We start from the raw sequence: 24,908 nt of genomic DNA, 5'->3' as shown, positions 1-24,908 counted from the left end.
AATTCATCCCTGATTTTCTTCCCATCAGAAACAATCCCAGTATCATCCTCTACAGACTGGCAAGCAGCGTTTGGCTTTGGTTCTTCTAAACAACCAGAGGATGACTTGGGTTTTGATCCCTTTGATGTCACTCGAAAAGCCTTAGCAGACTTGATTGAAAAGGAACTGTCAGTCCAAGACCAGCCTTCCCTTTCGCCCACATCTCTTCAGAACTCCTCGTCACACACTACAACTGCCAAAGGTCCAGGCTCTGGATTCCTGCATCCTGCTGCGCCTACAAATGCCAACTCTCTGAATAGTACCTTTTCCGTCTTGCCACAGAGGTTCCCTCAATTTCAGCAGCACCGAGCGGTTTATAATTCATTCAGTTTTCCAGGCCAGGCAGCCCGCTATCCTTGGATGGCCTTTCCACGCAATAGCATCATGCACTTGAACCACACAGCAAACCCCACCTCAAATAGTAATTTCTTGGACTTGAATCTCCCGCCACAGCACAACACAGGTCTGGGAGGGATCCCTATAGCAGGTAGGTTCGTTTATAGCCTTTGAGAATTTGTGAATAACTCTTGCCTACAGGTTGTTGGGTGGGTAGGGAGGGTACTTTTGGATAACAGAAAGTATTTATTATTAGTCTTGGAAATTTCAATGGGAAACACTTTATCATAATCTAAAAAAATTTTAATTGGATGGATGCCTTGTAATATTGAGCTTTATAAGGATGGTGGAGTATTATACCTAGTTATTGCTCGGAAGCATTTTACTTAATAGCATAGTTACCATACTTTCTTATGGCATATAAGTCTTTCAAATGCAAAAAGAAATGGGCTCTGAAATTATGGTGCCATAATGTCCAATACCAAAAATTCTGATTATACATTCTAAAAGTAAACTGGTTCAAAAAAATTTTTTAGAGATGATAATTAGTGAGAGCATGAGGGATAAAGCCACCCTCTTAACTCCTTTTCACAATTTATTTTGACTGATAGACACACACTCACATCAAAACTCTGCTTATATAATAAAGGATATAATATTTGGGAACTCTTAATTTTCACAGACATATCATATGTGCATAATTATACTTTCTGTGAAAAAGAAATTGTTCAAGGAGAGATTTTTTTCCTTTTGGTCTGTCATGCTTTTGTTTCTGGGGTAAATATTAGATTCCTGTCAGTGATGCCAGAATATTTCTGATTTTGTACTGCTACCCTTGAAGGTTTCAGAACTTTTGGCATTTAAGGTCTTATGATATTTTTTTAGATCAAGTGACTTCTACATTTAAAGGAATCTTTCTTATTAATAGTTTTTCAAAGTTTGATTTGGGCTTTAGATATGACTGTTGAAAGAGTTTGTTTTCTCTTGATTCTGAAGAGAATCAAGTAGAATAGAATAGTCCTTCACTCTGTTACATAACTCATAAAATTTATTTTTATCCCTTGTCTTGGCCTTTGTGATATGGCATGGCACAGTATTACTGTAATAATGTGCTATCACCAGCAAGACATTTGTTCTCTTGTTTTTAGCAAGGTTGATAGATAAATTTTCAGAGATCCATCAAAATTTTTTGGTTCTATTCTCTTTGTGACTGCAGCATTTGAATTTTAAGACAAGTAGGTAGGTTAAGAGAATATGGTGTGTGGCTTTTGATACAGTCAAGTTAATTTACATATAAGTGTGATAGCACATGGGGTCTGTAGCTCAGTTGCTAAAGAATCTGCCTGCAGTGCAGAAGACCCGGGTTCAATCCCTGGGTTAGGAAGATCCCCTGGAGAAGGAAATGGCAACCCACTCCAGTATTCTTGCCTGGAAAATCCTCTGGACAGAGGAGCCTGGCAGTCTCCCATCCATGGGGTTGCAAAGATCAGACATGACTTAGCAACTAAACCACCACCACCATGATAGCACCTAATGTAATGGTTTGCACATTGGTGGGACTTGTGATATTTGTTCGTTTGATTATGGTAGTTAGTAGGTAATTAAGAGTGACATTTTTCAATCCTCTTCTACATGATATTCACTTAAGAAATACTAAGTGTTCAGTTCCTGGTACTCATTTTTTTCCAAGACAATATTAGAATGTAATTTTGTTTTGTTTTCCTTTGTTTCAATCATTTAGAAGTGTGGAATTTAAATTACTAGTAGTGCATCTCATAACATTATAACACCAAAAATTTAATTTCCCCTAAATATTCTAAACATTTAACAATAGAATATTAGACCAATTACTATGAATATTTGGGTATCTGCCCAACAATGAACTAGGCCATGTGGATAATGCAGAAAAACTTTAAAATGCAGATATTATTCCCAGATACTGTATAGTGTAGTTGACAAGATGAAATAAGACTGTGTATGAAGGTGGTAACTATTTGATGCTGGAATGCAAGATACATCAGTGGAGCCTGTAAATTGTTGGGGAAGCATCATTGAAGAATTAGGACTTGATCTGTATCCTGGATTTGGGTTAGCAGGAGGAAAAGGGCAAGACCTTTTGTGTTGGTAGAAACTCCCGAATAAAGGCATAGAGACAAAATCTAGTGTGTCATTACATTAAGAAACAGTAGAACTGCCTGCTGTACCAGGAGGTGCTTCATGTGTTTTAGAGAGTGGAGCTAGGCCAGGGAGGCAGAACAGCGTGGGCTTGATACGACAGGAAGGAGGATGCCTTTGTGGAACTCTAGTTCTTAGCTGTCTTCTTCGTGTACTTTCATTTGACTTATTATGTGACCATCCTCAAAAATTATCTGTTCTTCTATTTCATAGTTACCATATTGTCCATTAGTGTAAAAAGAGCAGTTTTAAACCAAATATTTTTTAAGCTGATAGATATTCCAGAAATGCCACAGGGTTGATGAGTAATCACTGATTTTTGAAGGTAGCTGTCCTTGTGTTAGTCATTTGAAATCTTCATCTAGAATAGATACTTTATGAAGAAAAATGTGGCATTAAATCATGATCCTATCTTCATGGGTTTTTCTTTTCTTTTAGCATATACTCAACCATAGAGCATAAAATACTTTTTTTTTTTTTCCCAGAAATTCTAAGAATGAAGTCACCGACTACAGATTCTGAATCATTGTTCTATTTTCTGGGAGGTGGGGAGAGTTTGTTATTTCAGTTTCTTGACTGTGCATACTAGCTTGGTATTTAAGTGGTGACTTATAATTAAGCTTATTTTTAGAGAACTCTTAAGGTTCCCATGGCTAAAGAAATTTTAGTGTTAATGTACCAAAATATTTAAAATTGGTATCAGGAGTTATACAGAACCCTTCCATGGCCTATATATATTTGGCAACTACCTCAGGATGCTGAATGTGCGAAGCCTCAGATGATTGAGGTTTTGCAGTAACAATTAGAAGTGACAAACTAAAATTCTGGAAAACTGTGTACATCTTAACTGTAAATTATTTGAAGCAGTTTAATATGTAGGCAATATCTGCCTCCCACCCCTAGTTGTAACTCAGCTGTACTTGAGTTGAACTGTTGAAAAAGCTTTAACTCTATTTTCTGCAGTGAATATCATGGTTTCTTACACAGGGTAACTGTTAAGAGCTTCATAAAGGAGAGTACATATGTTTCAGCAAGGTCTGCCACTTAAGATATGCTTAGATAGTATTCAGTACTGGAAAAATCATGTATATTTATTCTTTAGATACATAGAGCAAGATGGGGTTTCTGACTTTTAGTTAGGAATAAATAGTTACCTTTGTGTCTTACAAATGTCTGTGTTTATTATACATTTGTATTTAAATTTTAAGTTTTGGTTTGTTTCAGTTAATTATTAAAAATTGATATATCTGAAATCTATCATGGGAAGGACAGTTGCCAGAGGTTTGACATAAACATGGTTTCCATTTCCTCTGCCTAATTGAAAACATTTTTTAAATGTTGAAAATTAGTTATTTCCTTAGGTGAAATCTTTTTAGCAGCATTTTCTTGGCTGCATATCCAGTTTTCTAAATTGAGAAGGATTTTTGGAATAAATATTCTTGAGGGAAAACTTGGATTAGTAACCAGTAATAGTGAAGTCCATTCAGATCTTCCTTGTTATTGGAACCATGTGCTTTTGTTTTAAAAAGTAACTTTTCCTGTTCTAAAAAAATGACCTGCCTGTTCAACTCCTTCATTTTAGGAATGGCAAAGCTGTTTTCTGAAAAGGTTAAATAATTTGTTAGAAGTCACACATTCAGTTGGTAGTAGATTTAAGATAGGAACCCAGGTCTCAGATTCAGCAACTGAAATGTTTCTCACTACAGTATTGATGTTCTCCTTCATAAATGAACATTACTGGCATTTACTTTAACTTGGCTTTCTTCCCATAGTAATTGATTTTTGCTCTCACACTCTTGGGAGGTCCCTTTTTTATCTATTCATGAGACAGTTAGCCCAGCTCAGGAATATAACCTGCAGTTACAAAATAGAATGCATTTCACTGACTTGATGAAAATTAATCTCTTGCTTAGTTCTTACGAGTACCACGTCCTCACCAAGAACTCTAAAATTTCTTTTACACAGCCTTCTTGCTATATATTTGGTATTTATAGAATATTTGCCAATTTACTGTAAAACTATGAAATAACCTTTTCTAAAAACTCAGTCTTTTTCTTCATGGTATCCCTTAAACTATCTTTCCAAGTGTAACTTTGCAGATTTGTTTTTCAAAGAACTTTCTGCCAGGATGTTTTTATTCTATAGAGCTAAAAATTATTTGGGAAACAAATAATAGTCTAAGTCTGTGAGCATTGTTGTTTCAAAATATACCTAGAAAAATATTTGAAACTGTTCAGGATTAGATTTTTGTTCGTGTTTTTGTTTATTCAAATTTTACTTAAGAGAGGGCATTTAAAGAAAATTCTTTGTTTCTGAATTCACTGTTTTAACAGTGACTTGATTGAAATTTGAGTCATTTGTGAAACAAGTCACTTGTAGTCATTATCAATTATAATTGGGAGAACTGATCTCATTTCATGTATAGTTCTTTGACCTAGAAGTAGTCATCTTACTTTCAGTCAATTGGATCATTGTATTGTTAGTATTTTACTATTTTCTCATTATTTCAAAAGTGCACATTGAATTTTCAGATGCTATATGGTAATTTGCTAAACTAATATTTATATCTTTTTATTTCTTTTTTCTAAACATAATGACTGCTTTTAAAACACGGATTTGTCATTTTGCCCTTTACAAAACTCACATTTTCACTTCTGTGAATTTAGTTTTAATCCCCCCCCCCTCCCCCACAAAATACTACTTACTATTAGGAGTATCTATATAAAAGGTCCAATTGGCTTGGAAAAGAATGGCTTTCCTGGTCTCTTTTTTTCCTTCTTGTATATTTATAATTCTGAATCTATTGTTTGTTCTTAAATCTGACATCGTATTAAATTTAAGGGTGTGATTAGAGTGTAACTGCTTTCTAGGTACTTGATAAGTTTATATTTTAAAATTCATGTCTTGTTTCACACCCGCATTCCAGCCATTAAGCATGTATTTTATATATGTATCAGTATTCCAAATATTGAAATCATTTTTAAAGGGACTGTTAACAAATCTAGTCACCCATAACTAGACCATGACTGACTTTTCCACAGGGGAAGAAGAGGTGAAGGTTTCGACCATGCCACTGTCAGCCTCTTCCCATTCATTACAACAAGGACAGCGGCCTACAAGTCTCCACACTACTGTGGCCTGACAACAGAACTGAGAGGAGAGGATTAGACTCTGGGGTGCTTGCATGGGCAACCGGATTTTTGCATGATTCCTTTCTGATTTTGCATTTAATGTATACACCCAAAAGAGCCAACATAAACGTTCCTCATGCCTACAACTAGTGTGTTACCTCATATAGCTGCTAAAGTATTTCTTCATTAGGCCTTTAACACAATTTATTAGCATAATAATTTTGGCATTGTTTCTCATGAGTGATACTATTTTTTTAACTCACACAAATAAACTTGTAGTACTAATTAAGATCCCAGATGAGATTAGCTAGAATTGTTACTTTGGCTCTGTTATTGAAAATATTCAAAGATAATGGTAGTTTCTTGTTTTCTGACTTGTGAAAAAATGGTAATATCCTAATATATTCATGAGAAATTTGGAAATTAAGAAGATAATGTCTATTGCATTCTTTGAATACTTGAGAAGAAAGAATACATATAAAACAAAATTGGTGGTGTCATTTAATGCCCAGAAGGATGTTATCAGCAATTGTTTGTAGTTGTATGGATTTATGTCCTATATTATGCATTACCTGTTTAGAAACTGTTTTTGTTCTTTCTCATTTGCACATTTGCACTTTCTTTTTGAATGGTTGTTAATTATATAGAGACTCTTAAGAGATAATTATTATAGACTAAATGCAATATAATCTCTTTCCTAATGCACTGCCTAGTATACCAGGAAATGCCTCAGAAACAGAATTTCAACTTACAATTGATTTATCAGAAACTTGAATATGGGGTAAATATTGTATGTGAGAAGCAACCATAGTAGTGTAAAACTTTTATTGAAAAAATGGTAGTTCTGTGAGATATTTGTTTGGAAATTTCATTGTTTCACAATTGAAATGTGATAATAAAACTATATTACAAGTTCCTGACCAGAATGAGACTAAGGTGGAAGAGAAGAGATTGGGGATCCTCTAAAATTAGGCCACGTAAGTTGTCATAGGTAATTTTAATCACAGAGAATAGTGGTGTACTTTATTAGGATATAATGTGAAGTGACTTTTTTGGATAATAAACAATTTCTTGAAATAGTTTTAAAGCTGATAATGAAAGAAAATAAGCTGAGTTCAGTACTCAGCATTAGACACAGCTGGTTCAGAAAACATGACTGTTCTGCCTAAATTAAGCATCTGGGAAGAAAAGGGAAAGTCAGATCTCCTCATGGGATTTTCAAAGGACAATTGTGATATAAAAGATATGCCTTAATTTAAAAAAATATTAAAAGAGTAGCATGAATACCAAAAAAGGAAGCCTAAAGATTTAAAGTAATGATGATGATGATAATAATAATAATGAAATACCTTACTGGGAACAGATACTAATATCATGTTGGAGTTGGAGTTTTCAGGGTTACCTCTCTGTGTAAAGTCTAATAACTTTCCATTAAATAAACTACACAAATGGCTTTGTCCTGAAGTATAGGGGGTAGACTAAAATCCATTCTTAGATATTCTTCAATTTGGTTAGCTGAGAGTATAGAAACAACTATCTAGCCATTTAAATTATTCTTGTAAAATTTCTGCATACATGACAATCTCAGCTTTTGATTTAGGAGTGACTTTAGGACAGCATTATAAGAAATTTAGCAAATACAAATGAAATACTGTAAATTCGTTAGAAGCCTTTTAGTATGTATTGAATATGAAGCCTTTTAGTCCGTGTTGACTGTGGTTTCATTTTTGCTGTAAGAGGCCAAGACATCCACTTAATGCCTCCTGTGGTGCTGAGGCTCCTGGGCCTTGTGGACAAACTCCGGTTCCCTGCTAGGGCTGACCTAGTGCATAGTTTTCTCCAGCCTTCAGAGCCAAGCCTTTCATTGCTTGAATCTTCTTATGAAAACATAAGAGGTGGTTAGCTCTCATTTACTTTCTTCTCTGTGTTGAGAAATACACCTGTTAAACAAGGCTTCTCTCCTGTGGTAGCTTTCTCTCCTTTCTCATTCCTGGCCATTGCCACAAAACTGTCAGAATTTATATGACTTACTAGAGCCCAGCACTGTCTTCCTGCCTGCTTCCCCTCCTATGCCATCTTATACATACACACTGTAAACAGAAAACGCTTTCTTGGGTAATTAGGCTTCAACTTAGATATTTTCATTTGGATGAAAGATGATCATTTAAGTAACTTTGTAAATCTGAGACTTTGTAAGCCTAAAAAATTAAGCTTCACTGTTTTGCTTTGTATGTTATGGTTTTTTAAAGTGAAGTCCTAAAATCAGTCAAAATTGATTGTACTAAAACTCAGAAGAAATTACACAACACGTACAAGAAAGTACTGCTTCACATAGCAAGTAAGTTGATGAAGCCAAGTGATGGTAAAGACTGAGAAATTCTAAAAACTTCAGATTAGTTTTTGATAAATTCCTTGCATGATTGATATGTCATGCACAAGGGAAACTTTATATGCCTTGATATCCTTAACTTTTCAAAAGTGACTCATCTTTTCCTTAAATCAGAAATGTTTAACCTGGAATACAAAACTCCTTGGACGTGCTTATGAGTTGTATGTGTGTATAGATGTTCATTTTTTTTTCTGGAGAGAATATTCATAGTTACTAGACTTGTCAAAGCATTTGGTGACCCACCTCTCCCCCCGGCTGAAGTGGGAGAAAATGTTAAAAAAACATTTAGAGCGTCACTTTTTAGTGTCACTGTAGGATATAGACTTGGACTGAATAATTTTGATCATATGATGAATGTCAAGTGCCTCTTTTTATTTTCTTAAAGATTCCATTAGGAAATATTTTCTGATTAATAATACTTTCCTTTTCATTCTACTGTTGCATTTTGTTTTTACAGGTGGTACTTTTGTATACTCTCCTCTTATTTCAGCAGAGCATTAATTAAATATTTAAGTGCCTGTTCTGTGTAGTGGCTTGAGGTAGATCTTGAGGGATACCAGTTAAATAAAGTATAGATCCTATTATATATTATCAAGGATAACAGTCTTGTGACAATTTTATTTCAGTTATTTCTATAGGGTCACCTCTTGATATATTTTAACTACAAGAACAGTGATAGTAGTCCACTCATTTCATTATTCATTGCTTTGACAGGGCAACGAAGGATATTGAATACTGATACTTGAAATTTTGAAATATATGATAATTTAGAGTGAAAAAAATTTTAACAGGGGAGACAGACATTCATTATTCTAATTGAAGTATTGCTCAGTTGTGGGCATATACTCATGTCTTATTCTTTAGTGTTGTGGTAGTTAAGTATAGATTCCTATATATATATATATTCTTTTAAAGAAAGCTTCATTGCATTGAGTGCACATTTTTACTGACATGGCTCCTATTTATACAGTATTCCAAGCACCTTCAAGACTGACAGCTCTCTTCTGATGTAATACAGGTACATAGGGAGCTACTCATACAGAGGCATTACCTCAGAGAGTCAGGAGCAAGGAACGAATTGCAGGTTTATTGAAACTCACAAAATGAAGACCACCAAGTTACGTGTGCATATATAAAAATAAGAGGACATTTTATCCTATATTGAGTTGTAAGGTTTTGGGTTCTTTGGTTTATTTGATGATGAAGCTTTCCCATATCTGCTTAAGAGGTGCATAGCATATAGTTGAGAGCGCAATAACTTAAAAAAATTTTTTTTTCTTTGAAAGAGGTGATACTGCAAAATGACAATATATATGTCTTTTTCTATAAAATTTAACTAAGTCATTTATCTGGTTTCAAGCTAGTTCTTCTGCCGTTAGTGCTATGTCTTCCTCCTCTCAGTCTTTTTATCTGAATATCTACTATGTCGTCTCCTTGTGCTGAATAGTCACACATGAAATGCTGAGTGAGCCAGTTAGACACTTTGCTGATACAGAAGTAAAAATGGGATTTAGAGAAAGAAGTTATTCAGGCAGATTTGGAGAAAGGCTTCGTAGGAAATGTCTGACTTTTTGCTTTTGAAGGATGGCTTGAAATTAAATGATGGAATTGGAAAATACAGTAAAGGGAACAGATTGAATGAAAAATTGGGGATGGAGATTAGCATGGTCTTTGAAGGGTCAGGAGAGGATAGTAAGGAGATGGACTTGTCTGAGGTATTACAGGTCATGTAGGAAGGTGAGGTGAATGTGCAAAAGCCTTGATAACTAGGAAGAAGAGTTCAGTCTTGATGTGGATGTGGTCAGTGGTAGAGAACTACATTTCTTTGGCAAAGATGTAATTTGATTGCAGCGTTTTAAGAAGATTGATACATTTGCTGGAAATTAGTACCAGTTAGAAAGTAGTTCCTGTATGTCATTGCTGACCAGTGAAAATAAGGTGGCCTGGACACAAATAGTAATACTAGTAGGATTACAGAAGAAATTATGAATTAGAAGTAATAATGAGATTCAGGGAAAGGCCTTTGGGTTTGGCCATGTCTCTGCTGCTGCTGCTTCTAAGTCGCTTTAGTCGTGTCCGACTCTGTGCGACCCCAGAGACGGCAGCCCACCAGGCTCCCCTGTCCCTGGGATTCTCCAGGCAAGAACACTGGACTGGGTTGCCATTTCCTTCTCCAATGCATGAAAGTGAAAAGTGAAAGTGGAGTCGCTCAGTCGTGTCCGACTCCCAGCGACCCCATGGACTGCAGCCCACCAGGCTCCTCCGTCCATGGGATTTTCCAGGCAAGAGTACTGGAGTGGGGTGCCATTGCCTTCTCCAGGCCATATCTCTAGTGATCTTTAAAAATGCTGCTTTCATAAAAAGATACAGATGGAAGGGCAGATTTCTAGGATTTATGAGGAAATGTCAAGGATGTAGATGCAGCAATCATTGACTAAAGACATTTGGCAACAAAGAGGAAGGGAAAAACAAGATGCTAACTAGACGGGTCGTAGATCTTAGAAGGCATTGCTTTAAGATAATGCTGAATATCTAACGCAGAATTTACAGAGTCGAGTGAGAGAACAGCGTAGATAGTATGAAAGAGAAGATAGGCTAACCAGTGGAGTAAAAGATTTCTGTAGGTGTTCGGAATAGATACACCCCCGAGATGAGGTTAGGCTATAAGCTTAACTTAATCGAGATGGGCTATATCTTCCTTTGTTATTTGTAAAAAAAAAACAATCTGAAAATCTAGGTGAAAGAAGATGAGATTAGAGAAAATGAGATTAGATGAAGGTGCTCATGTGAGTAATTCTTGGATGCATATAATGTGAGAAAATGGGGGTGAAAGACTGGAGTTGGGAACCTGTTTTTTTTTAAAAAAAAAAAAAGAGGGAGAGAAAGAAATAAGTCTGTGAGAATAAGCCAAGAAATTAATCAGAAAGAAATTTAAGAATTGTTGAGTCAAGATAAGGATCAAATTTAAAAGAGTCAGATATGTATAGTTTTGTATGTTGTGATGATTCAACAGGAGTGGACAAAGCATATATGAGAGTTTGTTTAGAGGGTGAAGAAGAAAGAACCCAAAGATATTTGAAAAGGTAAAACTGATGATATAATCTTGTGATCCAGAGTTCATTGATTTTATATGTTGATGAGGACAAAGAACCAGTATAGTATTGTTAAGAGAAGGACAGATTAGGAGACTAGTCAGTGTGATGACCACTCAACACTACGTGACAAGTGAGAACCAGGAAAAGGATTGTAGATAGATGTCTAACATTAGGGCTGGAGGTTGGAAAGAAGGCAAGCTTTCCTTACCCCTGTGGTCTTTACTTGTCCAGCTTTCCCTCTAGTTCTTTTGTTCAGAGTAGGACGTCAGACTGTGTGAGAGAGAATTGTAGAAAGCATGGTATTACCAGAGGAATCCTGGATCATGTTTCCTATAAGTTGAAGGTGATCCAGAGGATAACATCCCACAGTGGAGTGAACATTGCTTCCTCAAAGCACAGAAGGAGGATGTGAACACATAGTCCAGGGGAAGGCCTGGGGAAAGCCAGAGGTGAGATTGGACGGCGTAGGTATCCCCAGTGAGTGTGTTACTTACGATGTGAAAGGTTTAGGCAGAGGAAGTAGGTGCATGTGAAGAGTCTGGTAGCTTGGAGCTTTGGAGAGTCTACCCTAAGTTTGAGTTATATAAAAATCTGGTTTACACCTATTGGTACCTAGAATTGAAGGCAGGCCTATGCAGTATAAGCTGCTTGAGAATTAGACTGAAGTACCTAGAAATTCCATGAACCAGATGGAAATTACTGTACTCAAGAACCAATCCATTTTCTTCAGGTTCCTTCACACCAGACTTCATAAAGCAGCTGTTGACTTCACTTTGTTCTTAGCCAGCTTCACATTTTATGATTATTTTCAAGGTTCCTGGAAGCTCCAACCCAACCCCTAAGAACTGTGCTTTGAACAGTTTGCTGTTGCAGCTCCTGGTTGGTCCTAAGACCTACTATTGTCCTGTGTTATAAGCAACAGCCTCAAAGCTTTTTTTCCCTTCCATATAATTTATAAAGCCTTTAAAGAACTCAGTACCTTTTTTTTAAGTTGAAATTCAAATAACATACAATTAACTACTTTAAAGTGTACAATTTGGTGGCCTAGTAGGACTGTTCTTTAATTATCTTAATGTTAAAATTGAATAAATGACCCACTCTGGCTGTGAGAAATTTGGCCCGTCCTTGATGGGGCTGTATGGTAATAGCTGAATCTAGACTCAGGTAAAAAAGTTTAAAGTAACTGTCTGAGTAGTTCTTAAGTGGTAATTTTCTGTCTTCATGACATTTGACTAGTACATTACAGAAAAAAAGGCTTCCTTAGCAAGGAAGCCTCACTCTATGTCTGAGGGTGATATTGAGTGGGTATGTGTGCATGTACATTGATTTATACATAGTGATTTCCATTTAAGTCCTCTACTTAGTGAATATGGCAGAGGAAAACGTCTCAGGCCATCTCCCTAAGACTTTTCGTGTATTTATTCCTTCTGTGTTCTTATTAATTCTTGCGTTTAGGATAAGAGCTGTATTCATATTCCGTCATTCTCTAAAGTTTTTTTCTTTTTTTTTTCTTAATGGGAATTAAAGTCCTGTTCATATGCAGCAAGGTTACAATATAGGTGCCTACTTCACCCCTGGTTATGCTTTATCTGAACAAATATTTTCATAGCTTTTTCTCATCGGTTTTCACTTCCACTACTGAACATACCCATCCCATATACTCTTTAGGAAAACCTAAGGAAAGGATAAAAAGAAGAAAAAGATGTTTTATTATACAGTCCTAAAACTTCAGAGCTGTGAAACATAATAGCATAGCCTTTAATGATCCTTCTTTTGAAGACCAAATAATAATAATGATATTAATAAACAAGGTTCAGAAGGATTGTGGTTTGCCCACAATCACATTCTAACAACAGTTTAAAGTTTTGTTAGCCCTCACCAATGAATATGTGTTCGTATATGTAATTCAAGGAGAAGAAAACTTCAAGATTCAGAACATATCTCTTCTATAAACTTCATTGTGTCTTACAGTTTATTATAGTAGTTCTCACAAGTCAAGGGCTTTCAACTGTGAATATCAGTGCAAATAATGAATTTAAGGTGTTCAGATTGTCCATCTGTGGCAACTGTTATTACAGACCCTGTAAGTTGTTAAAACAGCCTTGTGTTAAATGTGGCCTAGTGATCTTGGAGTAATTTTAGTGGAGGGAGATTGAAACTTCACAGGTACTCTTAATGTGAGTATATGTAATTCAAGAAGAAAACTTCAAGATTCAGAACATTTCTCTAAACTTCATTGTGTCTTACAGTTATTATAGTAGTTCTCACAAGTCAAGGGCTTTCAACTGTGAATATCAGTGCAAATAATGAATTTAAGGCATTCAGATTGTCCATCGGTTGGCAACTGTTATTACAGACCCTGTAAGTTGTTAAAACAGCCTTGTGTTAAATGTTGCCTAGTGATCATGGAGTAACTTTAATGGGGGGAGATTGAAACTTCACAGGTACTCTTACTGTGACTTAAATACAGATGTCAGAACCAAAATAAAGGGTAAAACAGAGTTGGAATTTAATTTACCCAGGACTTTTCTGCAGTGCCAAAGAGCATTTAAGCATCAACCTGCATGACCACTAGACTGCTGATATCTCTAATACTACAGAATGAAAAAAATTCTTACATTAATGGCACCAAGATGTACTGCACCCACACCAAAGGGGTGATCTCAGATTCATCTCTGAAGAGCTACTGTATGCTGCACCGTGTAAAATGATAGAATATCTGCTGATTTTTTTTCCAATCAAGGAGGTTGTTGTTTTCAGCATAATGAAAAAGAGGGGAAGCTCCACAAGGATTTAAAGTTGATAATACCATCATCGTCTCCAAGAAGAAATGCAGGGAAGCTGACTGCAATCAACTTTTATAGCCTAGTGCTGTTTCCTAATATGGTGAGATCTCTTCCCAAGGACTGTACTGGCATTTCTACTCTGTTGTCATCAGTCTTGTGTATGGAAGTAATGTGTCTATGCAGCAGAACGTAGTAATCTGGAATATTGCTGGGATGTTTTTAAACATTGTCAAGAAAACTGACACTGAAGCCATTCTTTTTTTTTTCTTTATTATGTCTATAAATTGAGTACTCAGTAAAGGAAAAGGAGGCCCTGGGTTATGACTTCATCAACAAAGTAGGAAGATTGCTTACTGACCTTAAGCTGAGTGTTATTTTACTTATGTTGTCTCTATTAAAATAATACGTTTTTATTAAAATTTGTGATTATGAATTACTGATAGCCCTATTCCCTCATCCCTAACTTAGGGTGTGATTTGCTACCAGGTATGGGCTGCGATTCATGGGGTCACAAAGAGTCCGACACGACTGAGCAACTGAACTGAACTGAACTGATGGGTTTTGGGGGTTTTTTTGTTTTTACATCTAAACTATTAACATTCACTAATTAACCTAACCATAGTCTTCCCCAGCCCTAGTCCTAGATAGGAATGACATTTCTTGAGTCAGTGCTGCAAAACCTCACCTTTATTTTAAATGGCAGGTGATTGGAATGAAGCCTATTATTGAACTAAGCAAAGATCTTTCATAATTTCCAAATAAATACATATAACCCTGCAACTTTTGTTTTATAACACACTTTCTGGTTTCAGTTCTTGACTGCTGTGAGTCTTATTCTCGTAGCTTGTGCTCGCCTCTCTGTCTAGTTTTTCTTCCTTTGTGCAAAGAAAAAGTTGCTTCTTTCTTTCTCCGTGTAGCTGACCACAGTTAGAGGGGGAGGTCTTGACTAGATCTTAAGGTGCACTTCCTGTGTGATAGCCCTGTAGGACCCTTGACAGGCCTGAATTTTCCCTCTTCAGAGGAGAAGAAAGGGCTCTGTCAGGTTCCTGAGTGTTCACTCAGTGTCTCTATGGTCATTTACCTGCCAATTTCCCTCTCAGTCAGTCTCTGTTCTCTCTTAAAAATCAAAACAGCACATTTAAGCAGAAAGCACAGTCTGGGTTGGAAGTAGATTGAGTAACAAATGTCTGATTGGTAGGCTTTTTACTTTACTAGATTGCCGCTATTCACTTACTTTTACTTCTAAGTAATTCTAGCTCTTTAAAAATACATTCTGGACAATACTACTGAAATTCAGTGTTTCACAAATATATGTGATTTTTAATAAAACTATTTTTTCCACTAAAAATTCTAGTTCTGTATAAAGCTCCAGGAGATGGTGAAATAGGAACTGTTGTTTCTAATTTATATTTAAGACTAAATATATAATTTATATTTTATTTTAAAACTGTTTCATCTGATCTTTCTCTCTTTCCTTCCTGCTTTCCTTTCTTCAACACTGATTGAGAATTGGTCTGTCAAGAATATCTCTGGCATTCCTTGAAGGTTGAACTACAATAAATCATAGCCAAGGATGAGCACTTAAATATATTTTTAAAATAATTTTTAAACTAAAGCCACTTAGTGAACCTGATGGTAGGCATATAGCTGTTTAAATTCATCAGCAGGTAGGCCTTTTGAAATCCTGTCCTACAAAGGAGTATTATCTTTTATAGGTCTGAAAAGAATACAGTCTTATTAGGATTAAATCTCTTTAAATTGAGGCATTATTTGAAAAATTGAAAGCAAGAAAATATGTGTATTTTCCACAGTATAAATAGGAAGAAGAAAAAGCAAAATAGTCTTTTTTTTAAGATCATAAATTTCACATATGTATGTGAAAATAAAAGAATAAGTAATTTCAATTTATATTCTTGTTTTGAAAAATCAAATGTTTATTTATAAAACAACCTCAAAACAAATTTTAACAAATACCTCTGCTTTGTGAAAATAGTACAGTGAAGAAGAAAGATGTATGCTTGATCTGTTTGGTTGGAAGTGTTTATTACTATGACCATATTCATTATCTGTTTCTTTTAGTTTTAGTATAATGATGAGGACTTTATTTCCTAAAATGATTTTTTTTCTAAAATTAAGAAGCAGTTTCTTATTTTAATGCCTAAAAAGATAACTTTCTAAAAATAAAGCTCATAGTTGGGTTATAATTCAGAGCATGGAAAATCATATTTCAGAGCTTGGATAATTTTTAGTCGTCTTTTCAGGGTATTTTTGTGTCTTTGATATAAACCCTTAAGATAGGAGCCATCCTTCAGAAAAAGATGAGACTGACTGATCTTCACTGTCAAAACAAAAGTGAGCTGTGTAATAATCAAATGAAGTAAAAACTGGCTTTAGTGTTTTTTAATAACTTTTAGAAAATTTAGAAATCTTTAAATTTGGAAGATTATGAACATAAAAAGTCTTAAAATTTCAATGGACATATAACCCTATGAGGATTTCTTGCATGGGTAGCAAGATACTTTGGTCTGAATGCAAGCCTAAAGGGAACTTACACTCCCTTAAAAAATATTGTATTGGTACTAAACAATCAAAAGCTATCACTGCTTTCTTCAAAATAACCAAAAACTCCAGTGATCCGCTGAAGAAATAGAAAGTAAGCAGAACAGCGTGATTTGTAGGACGCTGCTGCAAAATGTTATAGCATCAAGCCCCAGACAGAGCCAGTAAACGTTTGCTGAATGAAAACTTGTGGTTGAGAAGGTGATGTTTGTATCTGATTATTTCTGGAGGTATGCACAGCCTGGGTCTGGATCTGCTTTGTGTTAAATCTGGACTTGTGGAGACATTAATCAGATTCATTTACAAATAAGTTATCTTATCTCTTGGTTGAACTGTGATCCTCAGTTCAGTGTAACGATTTGCCTCATCACTCCATGATCAGTCCTTCTATCTTCTCTACCTCTGAACTCTGAAAATTCAGCTTGCGACTATTCCTTATTTTCCCAAGACCACTGTGCTCCCTCCTCCATACACACAGGCTTTAAAAAATTTCATCTAACCAATAACCCTTTTTACCTCCAGGGTCTCGTTTGTGATACTCACAAACATATACACACAATTCAGAAAGCCTTTATAAATACCTTATTTTCTAGAACTCTACTTATGTGAGTGCTGAAGAGCTACTTGGGGAACTTAATACTTTCATAAACAGGGTGCTCTCACTAGGGAACTTAGGATTGTTAAAGAATGTTTTTTCTTGGCTAAACCAAAATCTTTTTCCCATTTGTGCTTGTCAAATATGTGAAGGCAGTATCCACTTGTCTAGTAACTTCTAGACATAGATAAGACATCCTTAGTCCTTTTAACCTTTTCACATTTAACATGGTTTCTAGTTCTCTTTAGTCTATTTCTCCTCCACATATTTTGACATTACATTGAATAGCTTTCTTGAAATGTGGAGGTCATAGTTTAATAATCCAGATGTGATTAGAGAATCTACTTTATCATTAACACTTTTCTTATTACTAATATTTGTATATTCCTTTATAGTTTACACAGTCTCTTTATAAAAATATCCTGTGGAGTAGATATTATCCCTATTTTGTGAATGAGGAAACTGAGGTTCAGAGTGGTTATCATTTGTGATTGGCTCAGTGTCATACAGTTGATAATTTGGACATTTCACATCTATTTATGTGGGCTTAATGTTATTTTTTAAAAAATTCTATTACCTAATTGTTATGAAATGGTGTAAGTAAAACTACTAAACCTTTTTCATACATGTGACTGGTTAGTTAGATCTCTCCATCCTGTACTTTGCAAATGTATTTTTAAAAACCTGAATGTAACCATGTTAAATTGTGTGTTTGGATTTGGTTTGTATATTTGGTTTCCTTGTTTGTATATTACCATCTCAACAAGTTTATCGTATGAGACTATGTGATTATAAAGTGAGAGATAAATGTTATTAATAACATTAATAGTGAAGAGTTTAAGGATTTTAATTTAAGAATAGTTGTAGTTTTAATTATTGATTCTGTCATCTGTAGACTTGGCTTTTTGTTTGCATGTTTAAATAAACGTTGTCGGGAGTCAAAGATAAACCAAGCACTATCTCAGGAACTTCCAGACTAACACACAGTGTCTTTAGCTCTGTAACAGTTCATCTAAACCCTGCTGTCATCCATGCTGTACTTTAGAATCTTATACCAAAAGGTTACCATTAGAAAACTTCCAGAAACTGCTGAATTCAAGATATATCATAGTTATATCCTAGAAAGTCTGTAGTCTGTCCAAAGAATAAATTACTTTGATATGCTTGGTTCTTTATGGAAATGCATTTTGGCTTTCATTGACTGCTCTATTCCATTTGTTTTATGGCATTGATGTTTTGGTGGGATAGAAATGGAGTTTAGGTGTGAAGTCTTTGAGTTTGGGCAGGCAACAGAAGAAGAAAGGAAATGGATCCCGGAATTAGGAGGAGGACATTTCCAGTGGGAAACAATTGTCAGTGGAAGCTGCTTTCACGACTGCTGTTCACCTCAAAGTTAAACTTCCTGTGTATTTCATTAGGAAAGGAGCTGAGGTTTTAGTCCAAATGTTGCGTATTATTTCTCATGACAAATGACCCCAAATGCAAACAGTAGAGCAGTGCTTGCAAAACCTCTCATGTTCACTTCTAAAGAAATCAGGTGTCTTCCAATCGGTTTCAAAAATTTCCCCAGAACCCATTTTAAGCATTTAGCTTACAGAGCTGCCTTTTCTTTCTTTCCTTGTAATTCTCTTAACAATGGTTTTGTGATGACGTCTCTTGAGGATGAATACCCTGGAAGAGAACCCATGTTGCACCTAGAAATTTTAAGCCTACTGAAACTGAGTAGATGTTCTTTTACTGTCTTTGTATCTTTTGTGACTTACAGTTCTCTCTCCACGTTGCTTATTCTGTCCTTTCTGGTTTGAGGATCATGCTCTTTTATAAAGAAGATGGAACGAGGCAGATGAAGATGGAACTACATAGCTCTGACTTTCCTCAGGACTTAACATTATGACAGGCTGAGCCGTTGCCTTTTCCTAAATTTCTTCTGTTCCAAACTTAGCTTTTTTTTTTTTTTTTTTTTTGCCTTCAGCATTTTTCACAAGCTTCAGATCATTATGGATTCTGATTTTAATCCTCAAGGATTATGATACTCTTATCCACAGGTAGGTTATGTAACTCTATCCAGCTTTTCACATCTTATCCCATGAGACTCTCCCTGCACAAGAACTAGTTTCTTTAGATTTTGCCCCAATTTATTTTCCTTATTAGATTATTATATAGTCTGAACATAGAATGTTCATATTTTTGCATCTTCTATCGTCTATGGAATCACTGCCTCCTATAACCACGGGACCACGCTGACCCACCTTTCTTTTTTTTTTAAATAAAAAAAAAAACTTCTTTGGAAAGACGTTTTCTCAAAAAAAACTGGAAGCAAACGTTCAGGGCTCCTCATTTAGGAAACATTAAATACCTCTTGAGGTTCAGAAACTGTTCACTGTACACAAAGAGGATCAAATCAAGGCCCTTTCTGAAGGAACTCACAGGGTAGTAGAAAAAAACTGATAGACAAATGAATGCAATTCACTGAGGTGGTTACAGAAGTAGCCAGGATGCCGGCCATCCAAGAACTCCATCAGTTAGTCTCATTCCTTCTTAAAGTCCTAAGGTGATGTCACATACTTTAGGGCTTCTATTGTATTCACAGTAGCCAACCTGTGCTTTGTTGGTCAGAAGTCCAGAAGAAAAATTTCCCTGTGTTTCCACCTTGGGAAAGGCGGGGTCGGGGGTCAGGAGATGAATTTTATCAGGTTTATTTTCTCCTGGCAGATTCAGATCTCAGAGATGTCAGGGTGGTTGACATTCTCCATGTCCCCGCAGTTTTATAATTGGGTGAAATCATATTCTGATGGATCCACGTATCTTCTCCTGGGTAGTAAGCTCCCTCAGTCATCCTTGGATGTCCTCATAGGGCTTTTGTTCATAGTTCTTAGTTTCGTGCTCACTTAAATGCTTTCTTTCAAGCTTCCAACTTCAGATTTTGTCAGTTTCTTACATTGGATTGTTGTCCCTCCCATCATTTAGTTTTGTGTACTCTGGTTCAGGCTCCACCTAATAATGCTTCTGAGAATGTATTGTCTTCTCCTCCATTGACTTCTCAGTTACCTTTTTCCTCATTCTAAATGAGGCTTTATATATAGACTTCTTTCTATAGATACTTTTTCCTGTTGTGTTTGTTTTTTCTTTTTTTCCTTAAGTAGATTTTGCTTCTTCAGATCCTTCATAAAGCAAACATCTAGATGTTTTCCCGGCTCTCATTAAAGGATCTGATTCTTCTCCAAAAACAAGCTTACAGATCCTTGTAGGAACATTCTAGAAGAGAGAAGTGCACATTGTGCAAAGCACATCTATGTATCCTGTACCATGCACTGTGTTTTGTGATTAGCTGCTTCTGCTGCTCTCTGTTCAGTATGGAATGCCTTTCCCCTTTCCACATCAGCTTCTCTTCCCCTGAGCGTCTCCAGCCATCATTTGTCCTGCATGCAGAAAGGCCAAGTTGTTCATTTTCTTCCTTGTGCCCTACAGGACTTTGTTTATATCACGGTACTTATTATCACATGCCATGTCGTTTTTTAAACATGTCTGCCCTGCTCTTCTCTTGGCCTGTGAGTCCTGCCAAGGCACAGACTGGATGGTAGTGTGCACACTACTATCAGAATGGATATGATTACTGACTTCAGCACTTTTGAACTATTTACTCACTGTGCACTTTATGTACTTGATATCCTAGTACCAACAACCCAATGGGCTAGGTAGTAGTTTCATTTTCCAGAGTCAACTTAGTCTCCTCATTTATACTACAATGAAACTACTACTTAACTCATTGGATTGTTGGTACTAGGATATCAGGTACATAAAGTGCATAGTGAGTGAATAGTATCTAGAGTAGAAAAATGGATAGAATATAGCTAATAGGCCTGTTTACTGTCTCATGCACATAATGTTAGAATATCTTTTTAAAAAAAGTATTCCTGATTTGGTAAATTGGATTTTTTTTTCTTTTTTTTTTTGGTAAATTGGATTTTAAAAGTTATATTTATTTGTGTTTTGACATCTCAAGCACTATTGAAAGCATATTTTAGTGGCCTCTTTTCAGAGAGGCCTTTTGGGCCCCCACACTTAGCTGATTCCTCCTTTCAGAAGGATTTGCACCTCTTTTGGTAGAACAGGTCGAATCGCTGCATTATACAGATAATAGGCCTTTTCGGGGAAAGTGGTTTTTCAGCTCCTCTCAAGTTGGGAATTTGATTCAGCAGGTATCCTGAAGCATGTCTCGTTTCTAAGACACTGAGCTGTATTCTCAAGAAGGTATAAGACGGCCTCCTTCAGGCGTGTCAGCAGAGCTCTGAGAGAAGATGAGAGTACACGTGAGAGTGTACCGGGTGTCTCAGCACGGTGTGCGGCTGCAGGAGCGCGGTCCAGACCGCCGTGCTCTCGTCCAGGATCATCTGTGGGGGAGACTTGGGCTTTTGAAAGAGTAAAGATTAATTGAAGAGATCAGGAAAGCATTCTAGACAAGGAGGAAGGAAGGAAGTAGAGACAGTCCATAAAGCCTAAATCATATTTAGCTGATCCTCAGGGCCTCTTTTTTCCTGTTTGTGTCATTTCTACTCTGAGTTCTTAGAATGTTTCACTTAATTTAATCTCTACTTTCAGATCTATTCAACCCTCAAGATTTTGTGCGCCAGCAAATGTGCTGTGCAGTAGTGGTCTGTTTTGCTTTTTATAACGAGCATAATTCTAGAAAATCTGAGGATCAGTTCTTTTTGTTCAGACGGAATAGCTTTTTTTTTTTTTTTTTCATAAACAAGCTGATTTTGTAAATCTGTTGGAAAGAATTCATTCACATTTTAGTTAATAAATTGAAATGATTGTTGTGACTGTCTTAGAGAAAAGCATTCCTATATCATAAAGGCTTTCTTTTAATTTCTGATATAAATTTTGTGTGCTCTTTAAAGTTTGGTTTTATATATAGGACAAGCATAATTCATTTCTATTTCAGTTGTTTAGAGATATGTTGAAGTATAAGAAAGTTTAGGCTTTCTTGAAATCATATACTGATGGAGATAGACTCCATCCCCAAACTCATAGAAATTAATATCTAACAGGGCTGGGGGAGGTGGGGAGTTTAGCAAGGGGTAGAGTGGCTAAGACAGGCCATACTCAGTGTCCTAAAAATGAATATTTGAAAGTCTAAGTAGCAAGAATTAATCATAATGGGAACTAAATTTCTGATAGACAGCCCCTTGTACCAAGAAAGACTTGTTTCACAAGAAGAGGAAGATTAAAGCTTTTTAGAAAACAAGATCAGATTGAGGAGACTTTGGGGAGTAGCGGTGAGATAAGGATTAAAAACTGAAGAGCAGAATAAACTCTTTTAGGAATGTTTTGGGATTGGAACTCTCAGTGACTACTTCCCAGTTGAGTTAGACTGCTAACAGAAATTTAACTTAAAATAAGAGGTCTCTGGTCCTAGGGACTGTAGGCGGGAACAGAGTAACGAAAGGATCAGGGCTGAATATGTGGACCAGTTGTCCCTGCCCAAACAGGAAAGTGGAGACATTGGTAGATTTGTGACTGTAGTTACATCTAGCTAGTTTAATTAATAAGACCTATGTGTTTATAATAAAAAGGCCTTGTGGAGGGGAACCAAAGAGAAGGTAGAGGCAAGAATGCCAAGTGGAGATAAAATCATGACCTGGTGGTATATATTGTATTAGAGTAAACAAAAACTTGGAATAGCCTTTTATTTTAGAGTTCCCCTTAAGTGTGTTTTATTTCACCATGTTATTACACATAGATCCTCTGTCTTCTATCTTAGCAGGTCTTGTTTTTCAAATGCAATCTTACCTGCTACCCTGAAATGTGAAATAGATGAAATCAGGAGGTGGGAGCAGACGTGTTGTCCTACCCTTATCCCCTTAACTTCTTCCTTAGTGTCTCCTAAGGTGGTTTTGCAGTCTGTATAACCAATTTGAAAATTTTTCTCTTAGATAAAGATTTTATGCAAGCCAGAAAAGATCACTGGCTTATCACCAGTGATGATTTATCATAAGGAGCAGATTTTCCTACAGTCTTGTTCTGTGTAGCAAAGTTTTACATTTTATAATAACATATTGCAGTTAACCTGAGGAACAGAAAGGAGAGAAAACCACTTGGGTGCTGTAACGTGTGCTGTTACCTAAAGCCATTCAGCTTTTCCTTCTTTTGATTTTCTGTGAAAGGCCTGATGTCAGAACACAGCTTAATTTGATTTTGTAATATGTTATAATCATTGCTTATAAAATGGATCTTTATGTGTATTTTCTAGCAAATAGTTGGGCTAGGTATGTAAAAATGCCAAAGATAGTTTTAACATGTCATGGATTTTTCAGGCTCAGGGCATCTGTGAACTTTAAGCTCCATGAATGAGAGGCTACAACTCTCACCCGCATTTCTACATGTGTGCCTACCTAGCCTCTCTTTTCACTAAACTTATATAGCATTTGTTAATCATGTACAACCCCATGACATTTCTTCTGTCGGTTTTACAGACTGTGGTTGTTGAGCTTTTCCCCATGTTTGCATTGTCTCACCATCTAGACGTTAAGCTGCTTAAGAACAGAAATTAAGGCATAAGGGCTTTGTCCTCCCTGCGTACCATAGGCATTCACTAAATAGTTGCTTTGACTTTTATTTTGGCAGCCTTAACACATACATTTTCTGTTGTTGCTAAAAACTAGACTTGTCATCTTGCTTAATGCGTATGGACCGAGTCTTAGGCTACCAGCAAACTGGCAGAATTTTAACTATAATTTCTTCCTTAATAAAATGTGTTCTGAGCTAGGTAAATTGAAGTATACTGATGTTTCTTACACAGTGGAATATGAGAATGTGATATAAGGCATCTTGAAAGTACTTTAAATTCTGTCTTTGAGTTCTGTTCTGAAAAATAAAACTACTACAAACAACTTCACCTGCTCTCCTGCCCTCGAATTATTTAAAACCGAAAATAGTGGTTTTGTACATATTTGAAAATTATAAATTGAAAGTAAAATTTTAACATCATAAAACATTTAAACATGTCAACAATCCCTTAAAAATACGCAATCCTTCCCTAATGTATTATGCTGTGCTATGCTTAGTCAGTCAGTCGTGTCCAACTCTGCGACCCCATGGACTGTAGCCCACCAGGCTCCTTTGTCCACGGGATTCTCCAGGCAAGAATACTGGAGTGGGCTGCCATGTCCTCCTCCAGGGGATCTCTCCAACCCAGGGCTCAAACCCAGGTCTCCCACAGTGCAGGCGGATACTTTACCATTTGAGCCACCAGCAAAGCCCAGTGTATTATGCTACTTCTAATTAACTACTTTAACACGAAAATTAGTATCGTTTAGTATAAAGTATGTTCAGTGACATGATTTTCATTGTAGTTTGCTTATGGTAAGTTTATTGTTGTTTATTTATTTGGCTGCTCATAGCTGTGGCATGTGAGATCTAGTTCCCTGACCAGGGATCAAACCTGGGCCTCCTGCTTTGGGAGAACCGGGTCTTAGGCACCGGACCACCAGGGAAGTCCCTGCTTACGGAAAGTTTAAAGGGCTTTCTCATGTCTTGTTTGTGTTTGTACTGTGTTGGTGGTGAGAAGGCTTATTAGTAGGTTGACTGCACAGCACCTCTGGGAGAATGCTGGATATCAGCTCTGCATTCCTGGGAGGAGACTATTGTGCACAGAGCCACTTCCTGACAACTGAGAAATGTTCTTACCTTGGCTTTTTGGAAACCACTATCTATTCAGTACTGAGTATTAAAAAAAATTGTTGTTAGGCATTTATCAAGTAATAAATGGGCTTCAAATTGCTTTTCCTTCTCTTATTTGAT

The 24,908-nt window shown here is 36.2% G+C and overlaps 1 protein-coding gene across 10 annotated transcripts in view; it reads left to right on the top strand.

Moving 5' to 3' along the window:
* Positions 1-24,908, top strand: part of CNOT4 (CCR4-NOT transcription complex subunit 4) — a 153,299-nt gene that overhangs the window by 122,115 nt on the left and 6,276 nt on the right. For 7 of the 10 annotated variants that reach the window (XM_059885717.1, XM_005205772.5, XM_005205770.5 and 4 more), the window contains 1 exon segment: positions 29-526. In XM_059885717.1, the coding sequence (XP_059741700.1) occupies positions 29-526 (498 nt within the window). 10 annotated transcript variants of the gene reach the window in all.

Source organism: Bos taurus, chromosome 4 (genome assembly GCF_002263795.3).
Source record: "Bos taurus isolate L1 Dominette 01449 registration number 42190680 breed Hereford chromosome 4, ARS-UCD2.0, whole genome shotgun sequence".
Taxonomy (NCBI): domain Eukaryota; kingdom Metazoa; phylum Chordata; class Mammalia; order Artiodactyla; family Bovidae; genus Bos; species Bos taurus.
Note: the sequence above shows the minus strand (reverse complement) of the source record. Positions and strands in the feature narration are given on the sequence as shown.